The sequence below is a fragment of the Bubalus kerabau genome, chromosome 12 (assembly GCF_029407905.1).
Source record: "Bubalus kerabau isolate K-KA32 ecotype Philippines breed swamp buffalo chromosome 12, PCC_UOA_SB_1v2, whole genome shotgun sequence".
Classification (NCBI taxonomy): Eukaryota; Metazoa; Chordata; class Mammalia; order Artiodactyla; family Bovidae; genus Bubalus; species Bubalus kerabau.
Window position 1 is genome coordinate 18,849,775 of NC_073635.1, and position 23,258 is coordinate 18,873,032.

The 23,258-nt window shown below is 37.7% G+C and overlaps 1 protein-coding gene across 5 annotated transcripts in view; it reads left to right on the top strand.

Annotated features, from left to right (window-relative positions):
• The window catches only part of RB1 (RB transcriptional corepressor 1), a 117,797-nt gene that overhangs the window by 9,141 nt on the left and 85,398 nt on the right, over positions 1–23,258 (top strand). For all 5 annotated transcript variants that reach the window (XM_055542113.1, XM_055542111.1, XM_055542110.1 and 2 more), the window contains exons 3-4: positions 16,334–16,449; positions 18,761–18,880. In XM_055542113.1, the coding sequence (XP_055398088.1) occupies positions 16,334–16,449; positions 18,761–18,880 (236 nt within the window). The remainder of the gene's footprint in view (positions 1–16,333; positions 16,450–18,760; positions 18,881–23,258) is intronic.

Below are 23,258 nucleotides of genomic sequence, written 5' to 3' on the forward strand. Positions count from 1 at the left end.
TATAACACACAGTTTGCAGCCATATTCTTCAAGAGTCAGCTGTATTTTGTAATTTCAAGAATGAAATGGAAATCAGATCATGTAGTATTTAACCTTAGGGATTGTCTTTTTTTTTCCAAGCATAATTCCCTGGAGACACATTGATGTTAAATGTCATTATATTTGTTTGCTAAGGGTGCCATAAAAAATACCACAGACTGAGTGGGTTAGACAACAGAAATGTGTTTTCTCACAGTTCTGGAGGCTGGAAGTCCGAGATAAATTATGGGCAGGTTTGGTTTCTTCTGCGGCCTCCCTCCTTGGTTTGCAGATGGCTGCCTTCTCCTTGTCTTCTGGAATGGTTTTCCTGTGCACAAATCCCTGGTGCCCTTTTGGGTGTCCAGATTTCCTGTTCATGTAAGGATGCTAATCAGATTCAATTAGGTTTACACTTCTGTCCTCATTTTAACTTATGTACCACTTGAGACCCTATCTCCAAACACAGTTATGTTCTCAGATACTTAGGGCTCCGGCTTCAACATAGGAATTTTGTGGAGGGAACACAGTCCAGCTCATTGAAAATAGTTTGTTTCTTTGTTATTTTTTGGTAGTATTCCATGGTATGGCTGGACCACAGTTTTGTTTAACCATTCACTTATTGAAAGGTGGCTGTGTTGTTTGTAGGTTTTAGCTGCTATGAATGAAGCTTCTATATCTATATCATTTGTTATATATTTTTATTGTGGACATCAGTTTTCCACTCTTTAAACACCAAGGAGTGTTGTTGTTGGATCCCGTGGTAAGAATATGTTCATTTTTGTAGGAAACCTCCAAAATGTGTCCAGAGTGGTGGTACCATTCAAGAAAGCACTGCTGCTTTGATATTTTTGCGAGCATTTGGTGTTGTCACTGTCTTGCATTTTGGCCATTCTAATAGGTGTGATATCTCACTGTTTTAATTTGTAATTCTCTTAACGGCATATGATGCTGAACATCTTTTCATATGCTTATTTGCCATCTGTACATCTTCTTTGGAGAGGTGTTGACACCTTGGGCCAATTTTTTAATCTGTTGTTTATTTACTCATTGTTGAGTTTTAGGAGGAGTTTGTGTGTTTTAGAAAACAGTCCTCTTTAGATATTCCTTTTGCCAGTATTTTCTCCCATTCTCTGGCTTAACTTCTCATTTTCTTGACAGTGTCTTTCGGCGAGCAGAAATAATTTTAATAAAGTCTAGGTTATAAATTTTTTCTTTTATGAAACATGCCTTTGGTATTGTATCATTATCATTGCCATCACACTTCCTGATTTCAAACTATTACACAGCTGTAGTCATCAGAATAGAATGGGATTTAGCATTCAGACAGACACATAGATCAAGAGAAAAAGAGAGCCCAGAAATAAACCCCTACACATATATGGTCAGTTAATTTATGATAGAAGAAGCCAAGAATATTCAATGGTGATAAGACCATCTCTTCAGTAAAGGGTTCTGGGAAAACTGGACCAGTGTCTCACACTATAGATAAAAATAAACTCATATTGGATTAAGAGACTTGAACATAAGAAACCATAAACTCCTAGAAGAAAACATAGGTGCAAGCTCCTTGACCACCGTCTTGGTGATGATTTTTTTAATTTGACAGTGATGATTTTTTGAATTTGACACCAAAAGCAGAGCGAACAAAAGCAAAAATAAACAAGTAGAACTACATCAAAATAAAAAGCTTCTGATGGGAAAGGAAACATTGACAAAATGAAAAGGCAACCTACCAATTGGGAGAAAATATTTGCAAATCTTGTATCTAATAAGGAGTTAATATCCAAAATACTTAAAGAACAAATAATCCAGTTTAAAAAAAAAAATGGGCTGAGGGACTGAATAGGTATTTTTCCATGGAAGACACACAGATGGCTAACAAGTACATGGTGCTTAACCTCTCAAATCACCAGGGAAATGCACATCAAAACCACAGTAAAATACCACTCCCATCTGTTAGAATGGTTATTATCAAAAAGACAAGAAGTAACAAGCGTTGGTGACAATATAGAGAAAAGGGAACCGTACATTGTTCCTAAGAATGTATATTGGTGCGTCCACTGTGAAAAACCATACCTGGGGAGGAGAGATCAAGATGGAGTAGACCTTCACTCACCAACACATCAAAACCACAACTACATATAGAGCGGTGCTTGGTAAAATTGATTTGGGAACTAGCCAGATGGCTCTTTCACAACCAAGGCTGTAAAGGAAGAACTACACAAAGGCTGGCAGGAAGGGAGGAGAAGCAGTCTGGTCTGGTTGGGACCTGCACCCGCTAGTGGAGGGTACCGAAGGGGAGGGAGATGGCACAGGCTTGGGGATTTTCCCTGGGGGCGTAAGGGATTTGAGCCACGTATTAGGCAACCTAGCCCACGTATTAGGCAACCTAGCCCACGTATTAGGCAACCTAGCCCACGGGTCCAACCCTGGGAAGACGACCCCTTTAGCTGGTTTGGAAACCACTGGGGCTTACCGGAGGGCTCTAAGAAACCAAGACTCGGCCCATGAAGGACATGCACAGACTTGCCTCCTCCCGGTCACAGCACAGAGTCAGCAGATGGAAAACTTCCTTGGGCCCTGGCCGGCTTACCAGGACCATCCCAGTGTATCCCGCAGCCTGCTCAGGGCTCCTGCTCCAGCGCCTCTTGCCCTGGCGCTGCACCTACTGAGGCGCGGGCTGCTCCTGAGAGTGCGCACACCTGGAGGGCTGCGAGCCTGCTTGCACCCTGCCCCTGACTCTGACCAGTGTGGAGGCAGACATTGCCAGCCTGGGTGTCAGAGTGTACACCCTGGAGGAAGCAAAGCCGCATCCCAGGCGGAGAATGTTGTCACTTGGTAGGCCGACCTTGCACACACTTGAGGGGGAGTAAAACTAGCTCTAGGGTGGGGCCTGCCATTGCAGGCTTGTGTGTCCCTGCGCACATCTGGAACGGAGTGAAACCGGGTCAGTGAGCGCGGGCGACAGCTCAAGTCCTGACCCGGCCTCTAACCAAGGCATGCACGCCAGGGGTTGGGGAGGGAGAGAAACCAGCACAGAAGTTCAGCCCCGTGTCCTCAGCACTGGACGCGCCCCATACCTAGACAGGGACTCCTGTCAGAAACCCACTTTCCTCCTAGCAGAAACCCACTTGCCTCAGTACTCTTGTTCCAGCCGCTGGAGCCCCGCCCCCACCCCTTATAGGGTGGAGACCGCCCTTGTGCAGAGAAGCCCCAGTTCGGACTGTAGCTGCTCCAACTTCAACCCATCAGAACGATGGCTGCCCGCACAGCCCGGGGGACGAGAGCCTGCGCTCGCTCGCTTCTGATCCAGCAGCTCGCAGACCAGAGCCACTGGGCATATGCAGACTTTATTGGGACACCCCCCCCCCACCCCCACCGCCATGAGGCCATGTCTCCAAGACTGGAATAGGTAACTTTCACCTGATTTCATGGTGACGGAGAAGGCTGAACAAAATGAGAAGACTGAGGAGTATATTTCAAATGAAAAGGCAAGAAGAAACCCCTGAAAAAAATCTCTGATGAAACGGAGGTAAATACCTTATAAAGAATCCAATAGTAATAAGAATGCTAACTGAACTGGGGAAAAGAATAGATGAACACAGAATTTTAACAAGGGATTAGAAAACACATTAAAAAAGAACCAGTCAGAGCTAGAAAACAGGATAACTGAAATGAAAAACACTAGAGAGAACAGCAGGTTAGGTGATACAGAAGAATGCATGAGGTATCTGATAGAATAATGGAAATCACCTGGTCCCAACAGCAAAAAGAAAAAAAATTTTTAATGAGAATTGTTGAAGGGACTTTGAGTACAACATTAGGTGCACTGAAAATCACATTAATAGGGGTTCCAGAAGGAGAAGAGAGGGAGAAAGAGGTAGAAAATTTATCTCATGAAATTATGGCTGAAAACTTCCCAAACATAGACAGGAAACAGACATCCAGGTGCAGGAAACACAGTCACAGACAGTATGAACCCAGGGCATATCCTCAGTAAAATGGCGAAAGTTAAAGAGAATTCAAAAGGCAGCAAGGAGAAAAGAGGCACATGCATTTCTATTATAGTAATGTGTCTTCTCCTTCACTCTCTTTTTAAAAGAGTCTGACTGTAGGCGTTTTTAATTTTATTGATCTTTTTAAAGTATCAGCTTTTGATTTCCTTGGTTTTTCTGTTGATTTTCTATTTTCAGTGACTCTTTTGTATTTAGCTGACCTTTTGTTTTGAAATGTTTAAATTCCTTTCTTATTTCCTTTTGTGTCTATTCTTTGTTTTCTTTGTCATTACCCTGGGGATTACATTTAGCATCTTAAAGTTTTATACTCTAATTTGAATTTTTTCAAGCTTAACTTCAATAATATAGAGAATTATACTTCATTAGCCCTGTCCACACTCCTTTCAGTTATTGATGTCACAAAAGTATGCCTTTTTATATCGAGAGTCCAAAAACATAAACTAATGATTTTGTAATGGATCAGTCTCTTAAATTATATAGAAACAAAATGTGGAGTTATACACTATTATTGTAATAGTAATATCTTTTCTATCTTTTCTTCATCAGTTCTTCAGCACTCAACTTTCTTTATAGTTCAACTCTCACATCCATACATGACCACTGGAAGAACTATAGCCTTGACTAGACGGACCTTTGTTGACAAAGTAATGTCTTTGCTTTTTAATATGCTATCTAGGTTGGTCATAGCTTTTCTTCCAAGGAGTAAGGGTCTTTTAATTTCATGGCTGCAATCACCATCTGCAGTGATTTTGGAGCCCCAAAAAATAAAGTCAGCCACTCTTTCCACTGTTTCCCCATCTATTTCCCATGAAGTGATGGGACCAGATGCCATGATCTTAGTTTCCTGAATGTTGAACTTTAAGCCAACTTTTTCACTCTCCTCTTTCACTTTCATCAAGAGGCTATTTAGTTCTTCTTCACTTTCTGCCATAAGGGTGGTATCATCTACATATCTGAGGTTATTGATATTTCTCCGGGCAATCTTGATTCCAGCTTGTGCTTCTTCCAGTCCAGTGTTTCTCATGATGTAATGTGCATAAAAGTTAAATAGGCAGGGTGGCAATATACAGCCTTGACGTACTCCTTTTCCTATTTGGAACCAGTCTGTTGTCCCATGTCCAGTTCTAACTGTTGCTTCCTGACCTGCATACAGGTTTCTCAAGAGGCAGGTCAGGTGGTGTGGTATTCCCATCTCTTTCAGAATTTTCCACAGTTTATTGTGATCCACACAAAGTCCAAGACTTTGGCATAGTCAATAAAGCAGAAATAGATGTTTTTCTGGAACTCTCTTGCTTTTTCAATGATCCAGCAGATGTTGGCAATTTGATCTCCGGTTCTTCTGCCTTTTCTAAAACCAGCTTGAACATCTGGAAGTTCACGGTTCGCGTATTGCTGAAGCCTGGCTTGGAGAATTTTGAGCATTACTTTGCTAGCATGTGGGATGAGTGCAATTGTGCAGTAGTTTGAGCATTCTTTGGCATTGCCTTTCTTTGGAATTGAGATGGATGCCCTTTATTTCTTTTTCTTAGCTGATTGCCCTGGCTAGAACCTCCAATACATTGTTACCTTTTTCCTGATCTTAGTGGGAGAACATTCAGTCTTACTGTTACCTATGATATGGGCTTTCTGGAGATGCCTTTTGTCAGGTTGAGGAACTTCCCTTTTATTCCAGTTGTGTTGAGTATTTTGTCAAATGGTTTGGGATTTTGTCAAATGATTTTTTTCTGCATCTATTGAGACAACTGTATGTTTTTTCTCCTTATTATAATGTATTATATTCTTCTGAGATTTTAAACCAACATTGTGTTTCTAGGATAAGTTTCACTTGTTTATGGTGAGTAATTATTCTTATATATATATATTTAAATTTGGTTTCCTTGTATTTTGTTCAGCATTTTTATGCATTTGTTCATAAGAGATTTTGGTCTCTATTTTCTTTCCTTGCAGTGTTTTTGTCTGATTTTAGTGTCAAGGTAGTACTGACTGCTGAAGGAGATGGGAAATGTTTCCTTCGATCTTCAGCTTTTATGGGGCATTTTGGTTAATTGATGGGCTTCCCTAGTGGCTCAGATGGTAAAGTGTCTGTCTGCAGTGCAGGAGACCAGGGTTCGATCCCTGGATTGGGAAGATACCCTGGAGAAGGAAATGGCAACCCACTCCAGTACTCTTGCCTGGAAAATCCCATGGACGGAGGAGCCTGATAGGCTACAGTCCATGGGGTCACAAAGAGTAGGACATGACTGAGCGACTTCACTTTCACTTGGTGCTGCTGCTGCTGCTAAGTCACTTCAGTAGTGTCCGACTCTGTGTGACCCCGTAGACGGCAGCCCACCAGGCTCCGCCGTCCCTGGGATTCTCCAGGCAAGAACACTGGAGTGGGTTGCCATTTCTTTCTCCAATGCATGAAAGTGAAAAGTGAAAGTGAAGTCGCTCAGTTGTGTCCGACTCTTAGCGACCCCATGGACTGCAGCCTACCAGGCTCCTCGGTCCATGGGATTTTCCAGGCAAGAGTACTGGAGTGGGATGCCATCGCCTTCTCCGTTCACTTGGTGAATTGATACTAATTCTGCTTTAAATGTTTGGTAGAATTCATCAATGAAACCAACTGAGCCTCGACTTTTCTCTGTGTAGAGATTTTAAAATTACTAGTCTAGTCTCTTAACTTTGTTACAGGTCTTTTCAAATTGTCAGTTTCTTTTTGTGTTGGTTTGGTCATCTCTGTCTTTTTAGAAGTTTGTCCATTTAATCTAAATTATCTGATATGTCAGCATGCAGTGGCTCATAGCATTCCTGTTATGATTCGTTTTAAAATTTCTATAAGGTTGGTCTTAATATCCTCATGTCATTTCTAATTTTAACTAATTTGAATCTTTTTTCTTGATCAATCTAACTAAAAGTTTCTCTTATCTTTTTTTCAAAAAACCAATTTTTGGTTTTATTGATTTTTCTCTACTTTTATACTCTCTAAATTTAATCAAACCATTTCTTCCCTCTTCACCATTTAGTGTCTTAAACTTAATATATATGTCAGATAGCATTTTATTAAAGTTCATCATGAGCTTTCATCATGAACTACTCAGATATATCTAACATGTAATTATTTATAATTGTTATAATAATATATAATTTGACTGCTATTTTTACTGCAGCATATTTTCTTTTTTCTGAGGACCCATGGAAGGAATTTTACTCTAATCTCTGAATGAATACTAGCTAGGCTTCTGAGAACCAATTTTATTTTATTTTGTGGCCATTATGACTCTTGTAACTGTTTACGGATTTGAATGCCAACTTTCAAGGCATAGCATGTAGTTTTTCTCACTAACATCTTTCTTGTCATTTTTTCCCACTTTTCTATATTTCCCTTTCAGTACTTCAAAGAAATATATATTTACATATGAACATGCATATATAAATGTATATTTATATATAAACACACATATATATTCGAAACTCAAATATACTTGTTTTTATAATTTTTTATAGTATTAAAGTGAGAAGTGAATATCCATTGCTCTCTTTGTATTCCCACCTCTATAGAAATAACCACTGATAAATTTTTGTTCATTCTGCCCCTCCAACCCTTCCTCATTTCCCCCTTCACACACACACACACACACACACACACACACAGGATTTTTTTTTTCCCACTGAGGTTTTATTATTTATTTACACTTTTTAACCAATTTAAGTAATTATTGATGCTTTTGGAATAGGCAATAGATTCAGATGGTTTAAGATTCAAAAGAAAGAAAAATGTAAGCAATGAAAACCTCTCTCATTCTTTCCCCTAAGTTACCCACTTCTCCTCCATAGGCAGCTAATAAAAATTTCTAGTTTTTGTGTTTTTCTGTACCTTGCTTTTTTCATGTAGTGAAGAGTGCCTCTCCTTCTGTGTTTAGCTTAATCTTTTTAGTGGATGTATTTTCCATTGTATGGACGTGTAATTTATTTATATATTCCCCTGTTAACAAACATTTAGTTTATTTTTGAACATTTGATACTACAAACTGTTGCAGTGAATAGCTTTATATATACATTTAGTGCACAGAGTACTTTTGTAATGTTGGTTCCTAGAAGTGAAACCACTGGGTCAGAAGATATTCACACTTACAAAATTTAATAGATTATGTCTTTGCTCATAGGATAAAACTTTGCTGATATCTCACTTTTCCAATAAGGCCTAGCACTGTTTAATACTGTACCTGTACTCTGCCCTACTTCTCCCTCAGATTTTCTCTTCACCTTTCCCTGCTTTTTTGTTTAATTGAAGTTCACAGTGTTGTGTTGGTTTCTGGTGTACAGCAAAGTGATTCAGTTATATGTGTATATTCTTTTTCAAATTCTTTTCCATTATGGGTTATAACAAGATACTGAATATCTTGTTTCTCCCAAGCTCTTTCCCTTTTAGTAACCCATAAGTTTGTTTTCTCTGTATGTGAGTCTTTTTCTGTTTTGTCTGTGAGTTCATTTGTATTGTTTTTTAGATTCCACACATAAGTGATATTATATGATATTTGTCTTTGACTTAACTTTGTATGATTAGGTCCATCCATGTTGCTGCAAATGGCATTAATGATTTCCTTCTTTTATATGGCTGAGTGACATTTAGTTGGTTATATATACCACATCTTCTTTATTCATTCACCTCTCTTTATTCTTCATGTTAGAAGTAGATAACAGAAGGATGGTAGGTACCAGAAGAATATATCACATACTGTATAGCACCTTTTCCCCATCGGATTGAAATGACTGTGGAGAGTTACAGGCTTCCAGGTTTGCTAGGGTATCTTCAACCTCAATTTAATAGGACTGTTTGTTTTTCTGTACTTTAAACATCTTTATGCCCTATATAATTTAGATACAACAGGTGTTGCTTTGAAAGAAATGATTATAAATACTCTCTCAGTGAATCAGTTTTTTTCCTTATGTACATTATAATTTTAGAGGCCTGACATTCATAATTACTGATGTTCAGATTGGTAGTTATTTCTATTACATGTTCAGCTATAAACAAGTAGTCAAGTTTATATGAGACCTAGATATTTAAGAGAGTTTTGAAGTGAGTTATTTTGTCAAAAATGCCTGTTCCTTTTCTGTTTTACCTCTTTTCAGTACGTGCCTTGATTTTTCTCATTCTGCAAACCATTTTTAAAATAAGTTGAATCAGATTTATATTGCAGTCAGAAACCACCAAACTTTCCCCCACCTTGGATCTCTTTTAGAAAGTGTATCAAACTTTGTTTATTAAATAATAATTTTTCCTAATTTTATTCAAGCCTGACAGCCATTGTTTTTTATCAGTATAAAGGTAAATTGTGTTACCTTGCTGCATTGATTTCTAGCAAAAGTGAAACACTTTCTACTTTAGTTACTGAGGCATTATTGAAAGTAAACATATGGGTTCGCTTAAGTTTTTAAAAATTTAAGCAAATTTGCCAAGGATTATCATTTTATGATTTGAACCCTAGAGACTCCCAGACCACAGGACTTCAGTGATCAATAATCTCTTTCATTTTCCCTTCCAACTGAGATTCTTTTATTCTAATGCCAACTCATTTATTCAGTAGTTATGTTTTCTTTTTTTCAGATGATATTGGTGGAATGAATGGACATGCTAACTTTGAAAAATACCATTTATACACATAATTAAATCTGAGTTGTAGTAATTGACTCTTGGTTTCTAAGATGGGTGGACACCAGTTAATTAGTAGTTGTTTTAATATGGTGGCCGTTTTCACTGCTCTATGGCTCTGTCTTCTTGGGGATCATTTTTTGGGCCTTTGATGCAGTAAAGCAGAGAGCTTGACTAGAAACTAAATTCCAGGTCAGTTATGTTATTACAAGTTTAGGAAGTGAAGACTGTAATTCATTTCTTTGTGTGAATTAATCCTGCTGATCCTCAGTAGCTGATCAATGTGTATGTGATCAGGAGATAAAGAAATTGTGGTAGGACCAATATTCTCACCTTAAAACTTTTTACTCATGATTCAGTTGCTGCTTAGTTCTCTGAGCCTACTAGGGGGAAAAACGAGAAAGTCAAAAAAAGTCATTCTATCCTATACTGGGGTATGACTATTGATGCTGCTTTTAAAAAATATACACATTTAATGTCAAGTTAGTGCTGGCCATTGTACTAGGTTCTTGGGGGTTCAGCAGTGTACTTAGTGTGATTATGCCTTCAAAATGCTTACAAACTAGTTGAGATAGGGACAACTGAACAATCTAGTAAACTGAATTGAGTTTAGTTAGGTGCTTAAATAGTCCTAACCACTGAATTCTGTAGAAGTTCTTAGCTCCAAGTACTCATCTCTTGGGCAGAAGACTAGATGAATCTGAATTTGCCAAGAACATATTTTTCTGGGAGCAGAGTCAACTCTTTCCCCACAAAGGCATTGTGTAACTGGATGGCTAATTCAGTTGGTGTTTACCTCTGCATGTTGAATCAAAAATATGATCGAGCACAAGTAAAGTTAGCTTTTGTATTCTTGGCTGTGCTACTGTTGCCTTCTGGTTCTTGTGAGCACATCAAGAATTTCTTTAGCACTCACTGCTGTCAGCTAATATTATGCAAGTGAGAGGGAGGATTTTCTGGCATATTAGCATGTTATTTCTTTTGTTCTTACATATAACCTTGGTAATGAAATCCCCAAGGGGAAGATATAAAGGCAGGTCTTAGCCCCTCTACTTCTGTAATACATTTAGCTTGTAACTTTATTGCTAATCACTCATTACAGTCTCATGAATCTGGTGTAAGGATGTATCCTTTTGACCCTGAGATAAAGAGCATGTTTACTATGGCTTATTTCCATCATTTTCATGGTTGATATCTTAAAAAGTAAAGATAAGAGAGAGTAGTGTTTTTAACTTTTAAAATTTCAGGTTAAATTCATGCTAGTTATGTTAACCTACTTTTCAGTAAGATAACCTACTTTTCAGATGTTTCTAAGATGATTTATGTTACCACTTGGGGGAGCTCTTTTATAAGTTAGTGCATTGTAAAAGAACAAGTGTTGGATTGGCCAAAAACTTTGTTCAGTATTTTCCATAAAATATCATGGAGAAAAAAACTCAACAAACTTTTTGGTTAACCCAGTAGAAGTCATATCACTAACTCAGGGTTACCAGTTGGGTGATTTAAGTAAACTAAACTAAATGATAGCTTAAATGAGTAGTCTCTTAAGTGTTGATTATAGATTATGATTTAAACTGTAGTATATGTAATTAAAGTTTGACTATTTTAAAAAAGATTTTTCTCAAGAATATTCATAATTTTTCCTCTCACCTGTTTTATATAAATTTAGTACTTCTTAATTGACTTACTTTCCCCTCTATTTTATAATTGTAGGTAATTTAGAAAATATATCTAGGATTAATGAAAACCATTTGTAATCCTACCACCTAGAGATAATAGTTAACATTTTGATATATTTTTGCATATCCTTTCTTTTAAATTTTTTCAACAAATTGGAGTCAAAATATACACAGAATTTTGTATTCTGATGTTTTTTTCTCGTAATGTGTCTTTGGTTTTTTCCCCATGTCCTTATAATCTTTGAAATGTTTTCTAAGAGTTTTATGTAGCTCTTGATACAGCTCTATCATAATTTATTTAACTATTCTATTTAAAGATGTTTAAATGTTTCCCACTATTTTTGCTGTTGTAAGTAATTCTTTGAACATTTATCATACTAAATCTTACTCAGTAATTATTTTCATTGGATAAATCCATAGAGATAAAACTGAACTCTTAAGGTTCTTGATGCAAATTAGCAAAACGTCCTTCAATTAACACTCTTCTGAGGTTCTTATATTCAAAATATGTTTATTGGAAATTACTGTCTTTTTCTTATGTAAAATGCTTTTTCTTATCCTTTCCTCATATTTTTCTTCTTTCATTTATTTTTTTGTGATTCTTTTGGCTGAGTAAAACTTGCTTTTCCTCTGTTTTAATGGTTTCAAAGGTGCTATTCCGAGCCCATTACATAATTCTCAACTAAATTTTTGAGGAAACAAATCAGTTACAAATTTTGGGTTGTAATTGCCGTTGGAAAATAGGGCCTAGATCTTGAGACAGCAGTGAGGGCCGGAAAGCAGGATGAGTCATGTGAAACAGCTGTATTGAGGAGTTGGGGCTGCTGTAGAAGTGGATGAAGCTGCAGACGGCAGAAGGAAAAAGAAGGTGGTGGGGAAAAGTCTTTGGAATTAGGAAACTCTGCAAAAGTTGATAGAGATAAAAACGAGAATGAGGATGTTGATTGTGTTTGAAAAGCTGAGGAGAAAAGTTTCATTACAGTGGTGTCAGATGTCGTATAGAGGTCTTTGTAGATGAAACCAAAGAAAAGTCTGTTCAGTTTAGAGAGAGCTCTTTCGAGACTTAGACAATAGCCTCAGTAGAATAGCGCTTACATAGTAGAAGTATGTGTTCAGTGGGTGCAGTAGATGTGTACTGGGAGAGTGTATCTGGTGAGTGTGTGTGTGAATAGTGAGAGGTTTGTATGTGTGGTTTGAACAGTGGCTTGATAAAGTCCAGGGATAGAAGGATAGCTTTTTTTTTTTTTTTTTAAGTGATGTAAGTTTGTTTGTGGGGCTTCCCTGATAGCTCGGCTGGTAAAGAATTTGACTGCAATGCAGGAGACCTCGGTTCAATTCCTGGGTCGGAAAGATCCCCTGGGGAAGGGATAGGCTACCCACTCCAGTATTCTTGGGTTTCCGTGGTGGCTCACATGGTAAAGAATCTGCCTGCAATGCAGGAGTGACCTGGTTGGGAAGATCCCCTGCCTGGAGGAGGGCATGGCAACCCACTCCAGTATTCTTGCCTGGAGAATTCCCATGGACAGAGGACCCTGGTGGGCTACAGTCCATGGGATCCCAAAAAGTCAGACACAACTGAGTGACTTAGCACACCACAGCACAAGCTTGTTTGTAGCTAAAGAGAAGCACATGTTTAGAAAGAACTGTAAGATAAATTATGTAAGACAGAGGGAGGAATTAATAAACTAGGTCTTGAAGGAGGTGATACAAAGTGGGAAGAAGTGAGGGAGTAGATTTACTGATTTGAGAGTGGAGGAGGATGTTCATTTGTCAAAGTCAGAAGAGAAGAAGGACCTGAAGCTAGATGCAGGGACATTGGGAGTATATGGTAATTAGAAATTATTTGATGTGGAGAAACATGTTGAGGCCTTTGGAATTGTGATTCTCTAAACCTTCTAAACAAAATAAAAATGAAGAGTACAGAACAGTAAAATAGTTAAGAGTACAGGACTCTTAGTGGGGTGGTGAGATTAAGGATTTCAATAGTGAAAATGTTAGGAAATCAATGTAGAAATCTAGTAAGGAGATACTCTTAAATAAAGGGAAGAAGACTAATTTGAGTGTTAGGAAACTTGGGTTTTATAGGCCTGTGGCATTGATAGGCTGTGTTGGGCAAGTCTCCACGCTCTAATCTTCAGTTTCTTAATCTGCACAATGAGAACTGAATCAAATGTCGTTTTACGGATTTAAAAGTCTTGAATCAAACTGAACTAAAAAAAGAACAAAACATAGCTGTAGTAATCAAGTCATTGTAGTATTGGTGGAAAGAAAGACAAGTAGGTCAGTGGAACAGAACAGAGAATCAGAAAATAGAATTCACACATACGTGTTTAATGGAGAAAGGAGTTCCTCTCAACAAATGATACTGGAGCAATTCGACATCCATATGCAAAAAAATGAACTTTAGTCCCTTTGTTGCACCAATCATAAAAATTAATTCAAATGAAGCATAGATATAAACTTCCAGAAGATGACCAAGGAGAAAACCTTTGTGACCTTGGATTAAACAAAGATTTCATGGATAGTACCAGCAAGGGCATCATCTATAAAAGTAATAAATTGAGCTCCATCAAAATTAAAAACTTATGCCCTTTGAAATACACTATTTAAGAAAGTGAAAAGCTACAGATCAGTTGAAGGTTTTTGCAAAACACATACCTGTTAAGGAGTTTGAATCCAGCATGTTTAAGTAACTCTTAACAACTTTATAAGACAAACAACTGAATAGAAAATTGGCAAAAGAAGAGATCCAGATGCTAAGTGAGATTTGAAAAAGTACTCAGTGTTGTTAGTCCTTGGGAAAACGTACCACGACATACCTACTGGGATGACTGGAAAACAGACGAACAGAAACTAAGTGCTGGTGAGGATGTGAAGAAACGTGAACTCTCATTTGTAGCTGGCGGGGGTGCAAAGCATTACAGCCACGTTGGAAAACAGTTTACCAGTTTCTTACAAACTTAAACTTACATTTAATACAGAACTTAGCATTCCCCAATGAGGTGTTCACCCGAGAGAAATGAAAATATGCATCCACTTAAAGATCTGTAGTTGAATATTTAAGGCTAAGCTTAATAGCCTTATTCATAGCAGTGTATTCAGCTATTGGAATCGATAAACAAAGTGTGGTATATTCATACAGTGGAGTGCTACTCAACAAATAAAAGGGATAAATACTAATAGGTACAACAATATGGATGAGTTCTCAGAAGCATTATGCTAAGTGAAAGAAGCCAGACAAAAAAGGCTACAGCCTATATAATTCCATTTGTATGACATTCTAGAGAAGGAATTGAAATCAGATCAGTGATTGCCAGGGGCTAGAAGTCAATAAAAATGATTTCTAACACACAAAACTCCAGTATTCCTCAGCATTCCCAGGGATGAATATTTTTGGTGTGGAGAAGATTGGGTTGTAGACAGTTTTTGAGACAGATATGATGTAGAGGAATGAGTGCTAGATTCACTGATAATAGTGCTGCTGCTGTTTATTATTGAATGAGTATAATGCCTGGCACTGTGCTGATTACTTAAGAGCATCCTCACTGTTAAATTTTATAGTGACCCAGATAGGATACTGTTATATTTCTATTTTAGTAAAAACTGAGGTTTAATTAGATTTAATCAGTTGCTTACAGTTATACAACTAGGGTATGTGTTCAAAGTCTTGAATGTTTGACACAAAAATTCATGTTTTTAACTTAAATAGAAGTGTAACTCCCAGGGAGACAGGGAATTTTTTTGTTTGTTCTGTTTTCATCACTGAATCCCCAAAGTGACAAAACTGTGTTAGTTGCATAATGATTATTTCTTTAAAAATTATTCAGTTCAGTTCAGTCACTCAGTCGTGTCCCACTCTTTGCAACCCCATGAACCACAGCATGCCAGGCCTCTCTGTCCATCACCAATTCCTGGAGTTTACCCAAATTCATGTCCATTGAGTCGGTGATCTAAATTATTAGATATGTCCAATTTTAGAAGATACTAAAAAAACAAATTGGAAGAGATAAAACTGTATGAAGATAAACATATGATTTTTAAAATTAAGGAAAAGTTTAGAGTTGGATAGTGATAAGCTTTGTATTATCCCTAAAATTTGATAATCTAGAATAATTCTTTTTCCTAAAACTTTAATGTAATTGAGATTTCAAAACAATGTAAAATTGTATCACATACTTTTCAGCCCCATTGTACTCTACAATTAAGAGTAAGCAAGTAGTTCCAACTCTTTGATAGAACATTAGATAATTTGTTATTTTTTTTGTTTTTAATTTAATATAATCCAATTTTACCTATAAAACACGTATTTAAATAAAGATATATTTTTAGGGGAAAAAGTATTCTAATGATAATGAAAAAATATTCTAATGATAATGATAGCTGTCATTCATTGAGTACTAATTAAATGCTAGGCATTGTGGTAAGGGCTTTATATAAAGTCTTATTTAATTCTTACAAAGTGAGGTAAGTATTATTATTTCCATTTTACAAGGAAGGCAGAGCACTGAGAGATATAAATTTCATAAGGTTAAAAAAATACTTGAATCAATAGATTGGTAAAAGAACAAGTGAATTAGAGCAAAAGGAGGATAATCAAGTGAGAAAAGGGGCTTGTTTTTTAAAAACAATTTATGTTATGAAGTAAAATCTTTCACCTTGGCTTGGATGATGTTGTGTTATTGAGAACTGAAAATGTTTACCTCAGAGAACTGACTGGCTTCTAGATTTCTTATAAAAAGTTGTAGTTTAACTTTTTGACCTATCTGGTAATTTTTTTTGCTTTACAACATAAAATTTAGTTACTAATTTTGTAACTAGTTTGTACTAGCCTAGAATTAAATACTCTTATAAAGACTTAGGAACAAATTTATTTTGTTATGCTCAATAAGAAAAAAGTTGCCTAGTATAGTTTTAACACAGTTTTTATGTGTAAATGATTCAACGAATTACTTGAACCTTTTTGTTTTGTTTTGTTTTGTTTGCAGGAAGGTTATGTTCAAAAGAAAAAGGAACTGTGGGGAATCTGTATCTTTATCGCAGCAGTTGACTTAGATGAGATGCCGTTCACTTTCACTGAACTACAGAAAAACATTGAAACAAGGTAAAATTTCTTGCATTAATGTAGGCCTCTGCCATTAAAAAAAAAAACAAACACAACCATTCCTGGACTATCATTTTAATAGACTTCAGGGAATTGGTGGGAAATGCCAAAATTAACTAAAACATAGAGAACTTGGGTCAACTAGTGAACTCTCCTACTCTGTTGGGGCCCTTAATGTCTTTATGCTGCACTTTCTTTAAAATGTAGCAGTCTGTGTCCTGGGAAAATCTTCATTGTATCTCTCACTGTGTTAACTTTCTTAATTGTAGCTGTTGATACAGTGGACAAAATAGGCAGATTTATTAAATAGGCTTTATTATATATTAAAACCTTTGTAAAAGTAGTATGAGCCCATCTTCAAGGAATTTAGTTGATTTATTAAAGTTTAAGACTTTTATTATATATGTTTTGAGATTGTGTGTTCAGTAATGTATCTATTATAATACTTGCCCCTATAATTACTTAATGTCTGTATTGAGTTTATAAGCCTAATGAGAGTTTACTAATTGTTTCCAACAACTCAAGAGAAGCCTTCTGGTCATTTCTTCTAGTCATTTCTTTTGCAGTATATTTACAATATCTAACAGTAAATAATTTGCCAAAAAGATAGTAGTATGTTTCTTCTTAGATAAAGCCATCTGGGATGGGGAAGCCTGGTGGGCTGCTGTCTATGGGGTCGCACAGAGTTGGACATGACTGAGGTGACTTGGGGTCGCTAAGAGTTGGACACGACTGAGAGACTTCACTTTCACTTTTCACTTTCATGCATTGAAGAAGGAAATGGCCACCCACTCCAGTGTTCTTGCCTGGAGAATCCCAGGGACGGGGGAGCCTGGTGGGCTGTCCTCTATGGGGTTGCATAGAGTCCACACGACTAAAGCGACTTAGCAGCAGCAGCAGCAGAGTTAAACATAATTGGTGTTTTGTGTAAATGAGATAAAATTGTTTCACATTTTAGTAACTTTCTTACTACCTCTAAATAAAATGTGGAAACAAAGACCTTCTATGTTCATATTTAACTGATTAAATTAGAAGTTGTTTACCTCTCAGAGATTTCAAAGTTTAACTTTATTAAATAAAATCACTACAAAATAGGTTTTATATAGCTGAAAACAATCTGAATATAGAGGTAAATTTTTATATCAGCAAATGTTTTAGTTACCTCAGAGGATTGGAAAGAGAATCAATATTTGGGTTAAGATAGACTGGGTATATTTTACAAGGTATATGACTTGAAATAGATTGCTTATCCTTATTAAGTCTCGGGTTCCTTTCCTTTCCTGTGAAATAAAAATTATTAGTGTCAGTCACTCAGTCATGTTCTACACTTTGCGACCCCATGGACTGTAGCCTGTCAAGCTCCTCTGTCCATGGGATTTCCCAGGCAAGAACAGTGGAGTGGATTGCCACTCCCTTCTCCAGGGAATCTTCCTGATCCAGGAGTCAAACCCAGGTCTCCTGCATTGTAGGCCAATTCTTTACCATCTGAGTTCCCAGCTATTTACTTTTTCCTTCCCCTAAAACCATTGGTGGGGTAAAGGGAGAAGGTGTGTGCATCTGTGGTGAGGGAGAGCCATGGCTCCCTGAGAAGGCTGTTAGAGCCAAAGTGGGATGAGGAGGTCATCCCCCAAGGGTGTGGGGGGCTTCTTGACACGGGCTGCTTGGTGTGCAAGGGCAGACCAAGCAGGTGTGTGGACAGCTGGTGTAGGGAGTCACAGCACATGTGAGGTAAGAGCTGTCTGGGATGAGCGGTCAGATCCGTACGTGGAGGGGTGAGGGCAGTTCAGGGTGGGGGAGTCAGTCCGAGCAGGAGAGGAGGGTGCCAACATGGAGGAGTGGGTAGCTTGGTCGTTACAGGGGGATTGATTAAATGAGTAAGTTAGAGGTAAGTGGATCCCAGGTTTCTCACTGTCAAAGAAGAGTTATAAATATGTAAAGGAAAACATGGGAATGAAACAGGTAGTTTTTGTGTTGGATAAATGGATGTGAACTTAGGATTTTTAAAACATATAGCTAGATATAGAACTAAATATTTGTATATGTCTGTAATAACCCTTATTTTTTCTGTGTTCTTGTTGATAAATAGATGTAGGCTTAGGTGTATAGATATAGGGATATAGGTTGAGACTAGTTGATTTTTTTTCCCTTTAAATTCTAGTAAAATGCAAAAACTAATTCCTTCCAAAGGATATAATAGTGATTTGGTACAGAGCTAACAGGCCTTTTAAATTGAAATGTCTATGCTTTGAAAATGAAAAAAAATGAATTTCTAAAATTGTGGATTCACTTTTTTCTATTCTTTCTTTTGCAGTGTCTATAAATTCTTTGATTTACTAAAAGAAATCGATACTAGTACCAAAGTTGATAATGCTATGTCAAGACTGTTGAAGAAGTATAATGTGTTGTGTGCGCTCTACAGCAAATTAGAAAGGTAAAGTAAAAATTTTATTAGGATTGCACCCTTCATTTTCATGTCACTGTTCATATTAGATTCCATCTGGGAACTCTTAAATACTTAGTAAAATTGTTAAGTATTGCGCCTTAGATTTGTCCCATTAATAGTCTTGACTTTCTTATTTGTCCAGTCATATACATTCTGAATGTTTCTTCCAAAATTATTTGTTTTATTCATGTTTTACTTGTTTTAATGAACTTTGTTTCCACTTTAGCCTTCTCTGCCAGAAGACTTGTAGTTCTGAATGGAAGAGTCATCTAAATTTAAGATTCTTCCTAGTGGTGACCTTACTCCAGAGAGAATGAAGAGGCGGAGCCAAAGCAAAGACAACACCCAGTTGTGGATGTGACTGGTGATGGAAGCAAGGTCCTATGCTGTAAAGAGAAATATTGCATAGGAACCTGGAATGTTAGCTCCATGAATCAGTGCAAATTGGAAGTGATCAAACATGAAATGGCAAGAGTGAATGTCAACATTTTAGGAATCAGTGAACTAAAATGGACTGGAATGGGTGAATTTAACTCAGATGACCATTATATCTACTCCTGTGGGCCAAGAATCCCTTAGAAGAAATGGAGTAGCCATCATAGTCAGCCAAAGAGTCTGAAATGCAGTACTTGGATGCAATTTCAAAAATGACAGAATGATCTCTGTTTGTTTCCAAGGCAAACCATTCAATATTATGGTAATCCAAGTCTATGCCCTGACCAGTAATGCTGAAGAAGCTGAAGTTGAATGGTGCTATGGAGACCTACAAGACCTTCTAGAACTAACACCCAAAACAGATGTCCTTTTCATTATAGGGGACTGGAATGCAAAAGTAGAAAGTCAAGAAACACCTGGAGTAACAGGCAAATTTGGCCTTGGAGTACAGAATGAAGCAGGGCAAAGGCTAATAGAGTCCTGCCAAGAGAATGAACTGGTCATAGCAAACACCCTCTTCCAACAACACAAGAGAAGACTCCACACATGGACATCACCAGATGGCCAACACCGAAATCAGATTGATTATATTCTTTGCAGCCAAAGATGGAGAAGCTCTATACTGTCAGCAAAAACAAGACCGGGAGCTGACTGTGGCTCAGATCATGAACTCCTTATTGCCAAATTCAGACTTAAATTGAAGAAAGTAGGGAAAACCACCGGACCATTCAGGTATGACCTAAATCAAATCCCTTATGATTATACAGTGGAAGTGAGAAATAGATTTAAGGGACTAGATCTGATAGAGTGATGAACTATGGAATGAGGTTCGTGACTTTGTACAGGAGACAGGGATCAAGACCATCCCCAAGAAAAAGAAATACAAGAAAGCAAAATGGCTGTCTGGGGAGGCCTTACAAATAGCTGTGAAAAGAAGAGAAGTGAAAAGCAAAGGAGAAAAGGAAAGATATACCCATTTGAATGCAGAGTTCCAAAGAATAGCAAGGAGAGGTAAGAAAGCCTTCCTCAGTGATTAGTGCAAAGAAATAGTGGAAAACAATAGAATGGGAAAGACTAGAGGTCTCTTCAAGAAAAGTAAAGATACCAAGGGAACATTTCATGCAAAGATGGGCTAAATAAAGGACAGAAATGGTATGGACCAAACAAAAGCAGAAGATCTTAAGAGGTGGCAAGAATACACAGAAGAACTGTAGAAAAAAGATCTTCACGACCCAGATAATCATGATGGTCTGATCACTCACCTAGAGCCAGACATCCTGGAATGTGAAGTCAAGTGGGCCTTAGGAAGCATCACTATGAACAAAGCTAGTGGAGATGATGGAATTCTAGTTGAGCTATTTCAAATCCTAAAAGATGATGCTGTGAAAGTGCTGCACTCAATATGCCAGCAGATTTGGAAAACTCAGCTGTGGCCACAGAACTGGAAAAGGTCAGTTTTCGTCCCAATGCCTAAGAAAGGCAATGCCAAAGAATGTGCAAACTACTGCACAATTGCACTCATCTCACATGCTAGCAAAGTAATGCTCAAAATCTCCAAGCCAGGCTTCAACAATACGTGAACTGTGAACTTCCAGATGTTCAAGCTAGATTTAGAAAAGGCAGAGGAACCAGAGATCAAATTGCCAACATCCACTGGATCATAGAAAAAGCAAGAGAGTTCCAGAAAAACATCTATTTCTGCTTTATTGACTATGCCAAAACCTTTGACTATGTGGATCACAACAAACTGTGGAAAAGTCTGAAAGAGATGGGAATACCAGACCACCTGACCTACCTCTTGAGAAACCTGTATGCAGGTCAGGAAGCAACAGTTAGAACTGGACATGGAACAACAGACTGGTTCCAAATAGGAAAAGGAGTACGTAAAGGCTGTATATTATCACCCTGCTTATTTAACTTATAGTCACTTATATTTAAGTGACTATAAGTTCACTTATTTAACTTAATATTAACGCTGGGCTAGATGAAGCACAAGCTGGAATCCAGATTGCTGGGAGAAATGTCAGTAACCTCAGTTATGCAGATGACACCACCCCTATGGCAGAAAGCAAAGAAGAGCTAAAGATCCTCTTGATGAAAGTGAAAGAGGAGAGTGAAAAAGTTGGCTTAAAGCTCAACATTCAGAAAACTAAGATCATGGCATCTGGTCCCATCACTTCATGACAAATAGATGGAGAAACAGTGGAAATAGTGGCAGACTTTATTTTTGGTGGCTCTAAAATCACTGCAGATGGTGACTGCAGCCATGAAATTAAAAGACGCTTACTCCTTGGAAGGAAAGTTATGACCAACCTAGACAGCATATTAAAAAGCAGAGACATTACTTTGCCAACAAAGGTCCATCTAGTCAAGGCCCTGGTTTTTCCAGTAGTCAGAGAGTATGTGAGAGTTGGACTATAAACAAAGATGAGCACCGAAGAATTGATGCTTTTGACCTGTGGTGTTGGAGAAGACTCTTGCGAGTCCCTTGGGCTGCAAGGAGATCCAACCAGTCCATCCTAAAGGAGATCAGTCCTGAATATTCATTGGAAGGACTGATGTTGAAGCTGAAGCTCCAGTACTTTGGCCACCTGATGCGAAGAGCTGACTCATTTGAAAAGACCCTGATGCTGGGAAAGATTGATGGCGAGAGGAGAAAGGGATGACAGAGGATCAGATGGTTGGATGGCATCACCGACTCAATGGATTGAGTTTGAGTAAACTCCATGAGTTGGTGATGGACAGGGAGGCCTGGCGTGCTGCAGTCCATGGGATCACAAAGAGTTGGACACGACTGAGCAACTGAATTGAACTGAACTGAACTGAGTGGTGGCCTTACTACCAAGTTATGACTTGTATATTAATGGTGGTTTAGAGGAAGTAGTTTTTTTGGTCAATATCCTTTAAGAAACTTTAGGCTATCAGCTGTTTAGTGCATATAAATTAAGAAACTACACAGGCATTAATGACATGACTATTGATTGGGGGCAGGAGGAGAAGGGGACGACAGAGGATGAGATGGCTGGATGGCATCACTGACTCGATAGACTGAGTCTCAGTGAACCCCGGGAGTTGGTGATGCACAGGGAGGCCTGGCGTGCTGCGATTCATGGGGTCGCAAAGAGTCGGACACAACTGAGCAACTGATCTGATCTGATCTGATGTGTTAGATGCTCATAATATGAAATCATATGATACTGTGATCATCAAGAAGTTTAAATAAGTAAATTATATATTTTAATAAAATTACGTGCAGTAATTGTTTGATGTCCTATTGTAGAGGGTTGTTTGTAAGAAGCAGAAATTATGTAGTGGGTAACAATACTGTGTATTTTTAAGGTAATAAGAATAATTATGGGGTGAAAAAACTGTAGAAGAAGGCAATGTCTGAGTAGAGTTTAAAGGATAATTAGAAACTCACCAAGCAAAATATGTGGAGACCGGGACTGAGCATCCTAGGCAGAGTGATCAGCATGTGTACAGAGCCAAAGCAGTACCATAAAGTACTTTGGATACTGCTAATGGCTAAAAGATAGGAGGGGATGAGATTGATAGTGAGCTTGAACTTTGCCCAGCAGGCGATGGAGTCATTGATTTTAAGCTAGCAAGTGACAGAGTCTAATTTGGCCTGTAAAAGATCACTCAGGCCTTTGTTAAAGGGATTTGGAATTTTTATTGACTAGTTTATGAGATAATTTAATGTTTATTGGTCTTGAAGTGAATCAGGATTTTTTTTTTTCTATCTTATGTGTACCTTCTTCTGAAGAACTGTTGGGAAAATTAGCTGTGATACCAAAAGTGAAAGTCACTCAAAACAGACCTGCCAAAGCCTGTTTATTTCTGGGTTCACTATATGTATGTATATGGGAGTGTGCTGTAGTGATTAGGATAACTTTTAAAAAGCTAAACAGATCTAGATATGAATATTAAT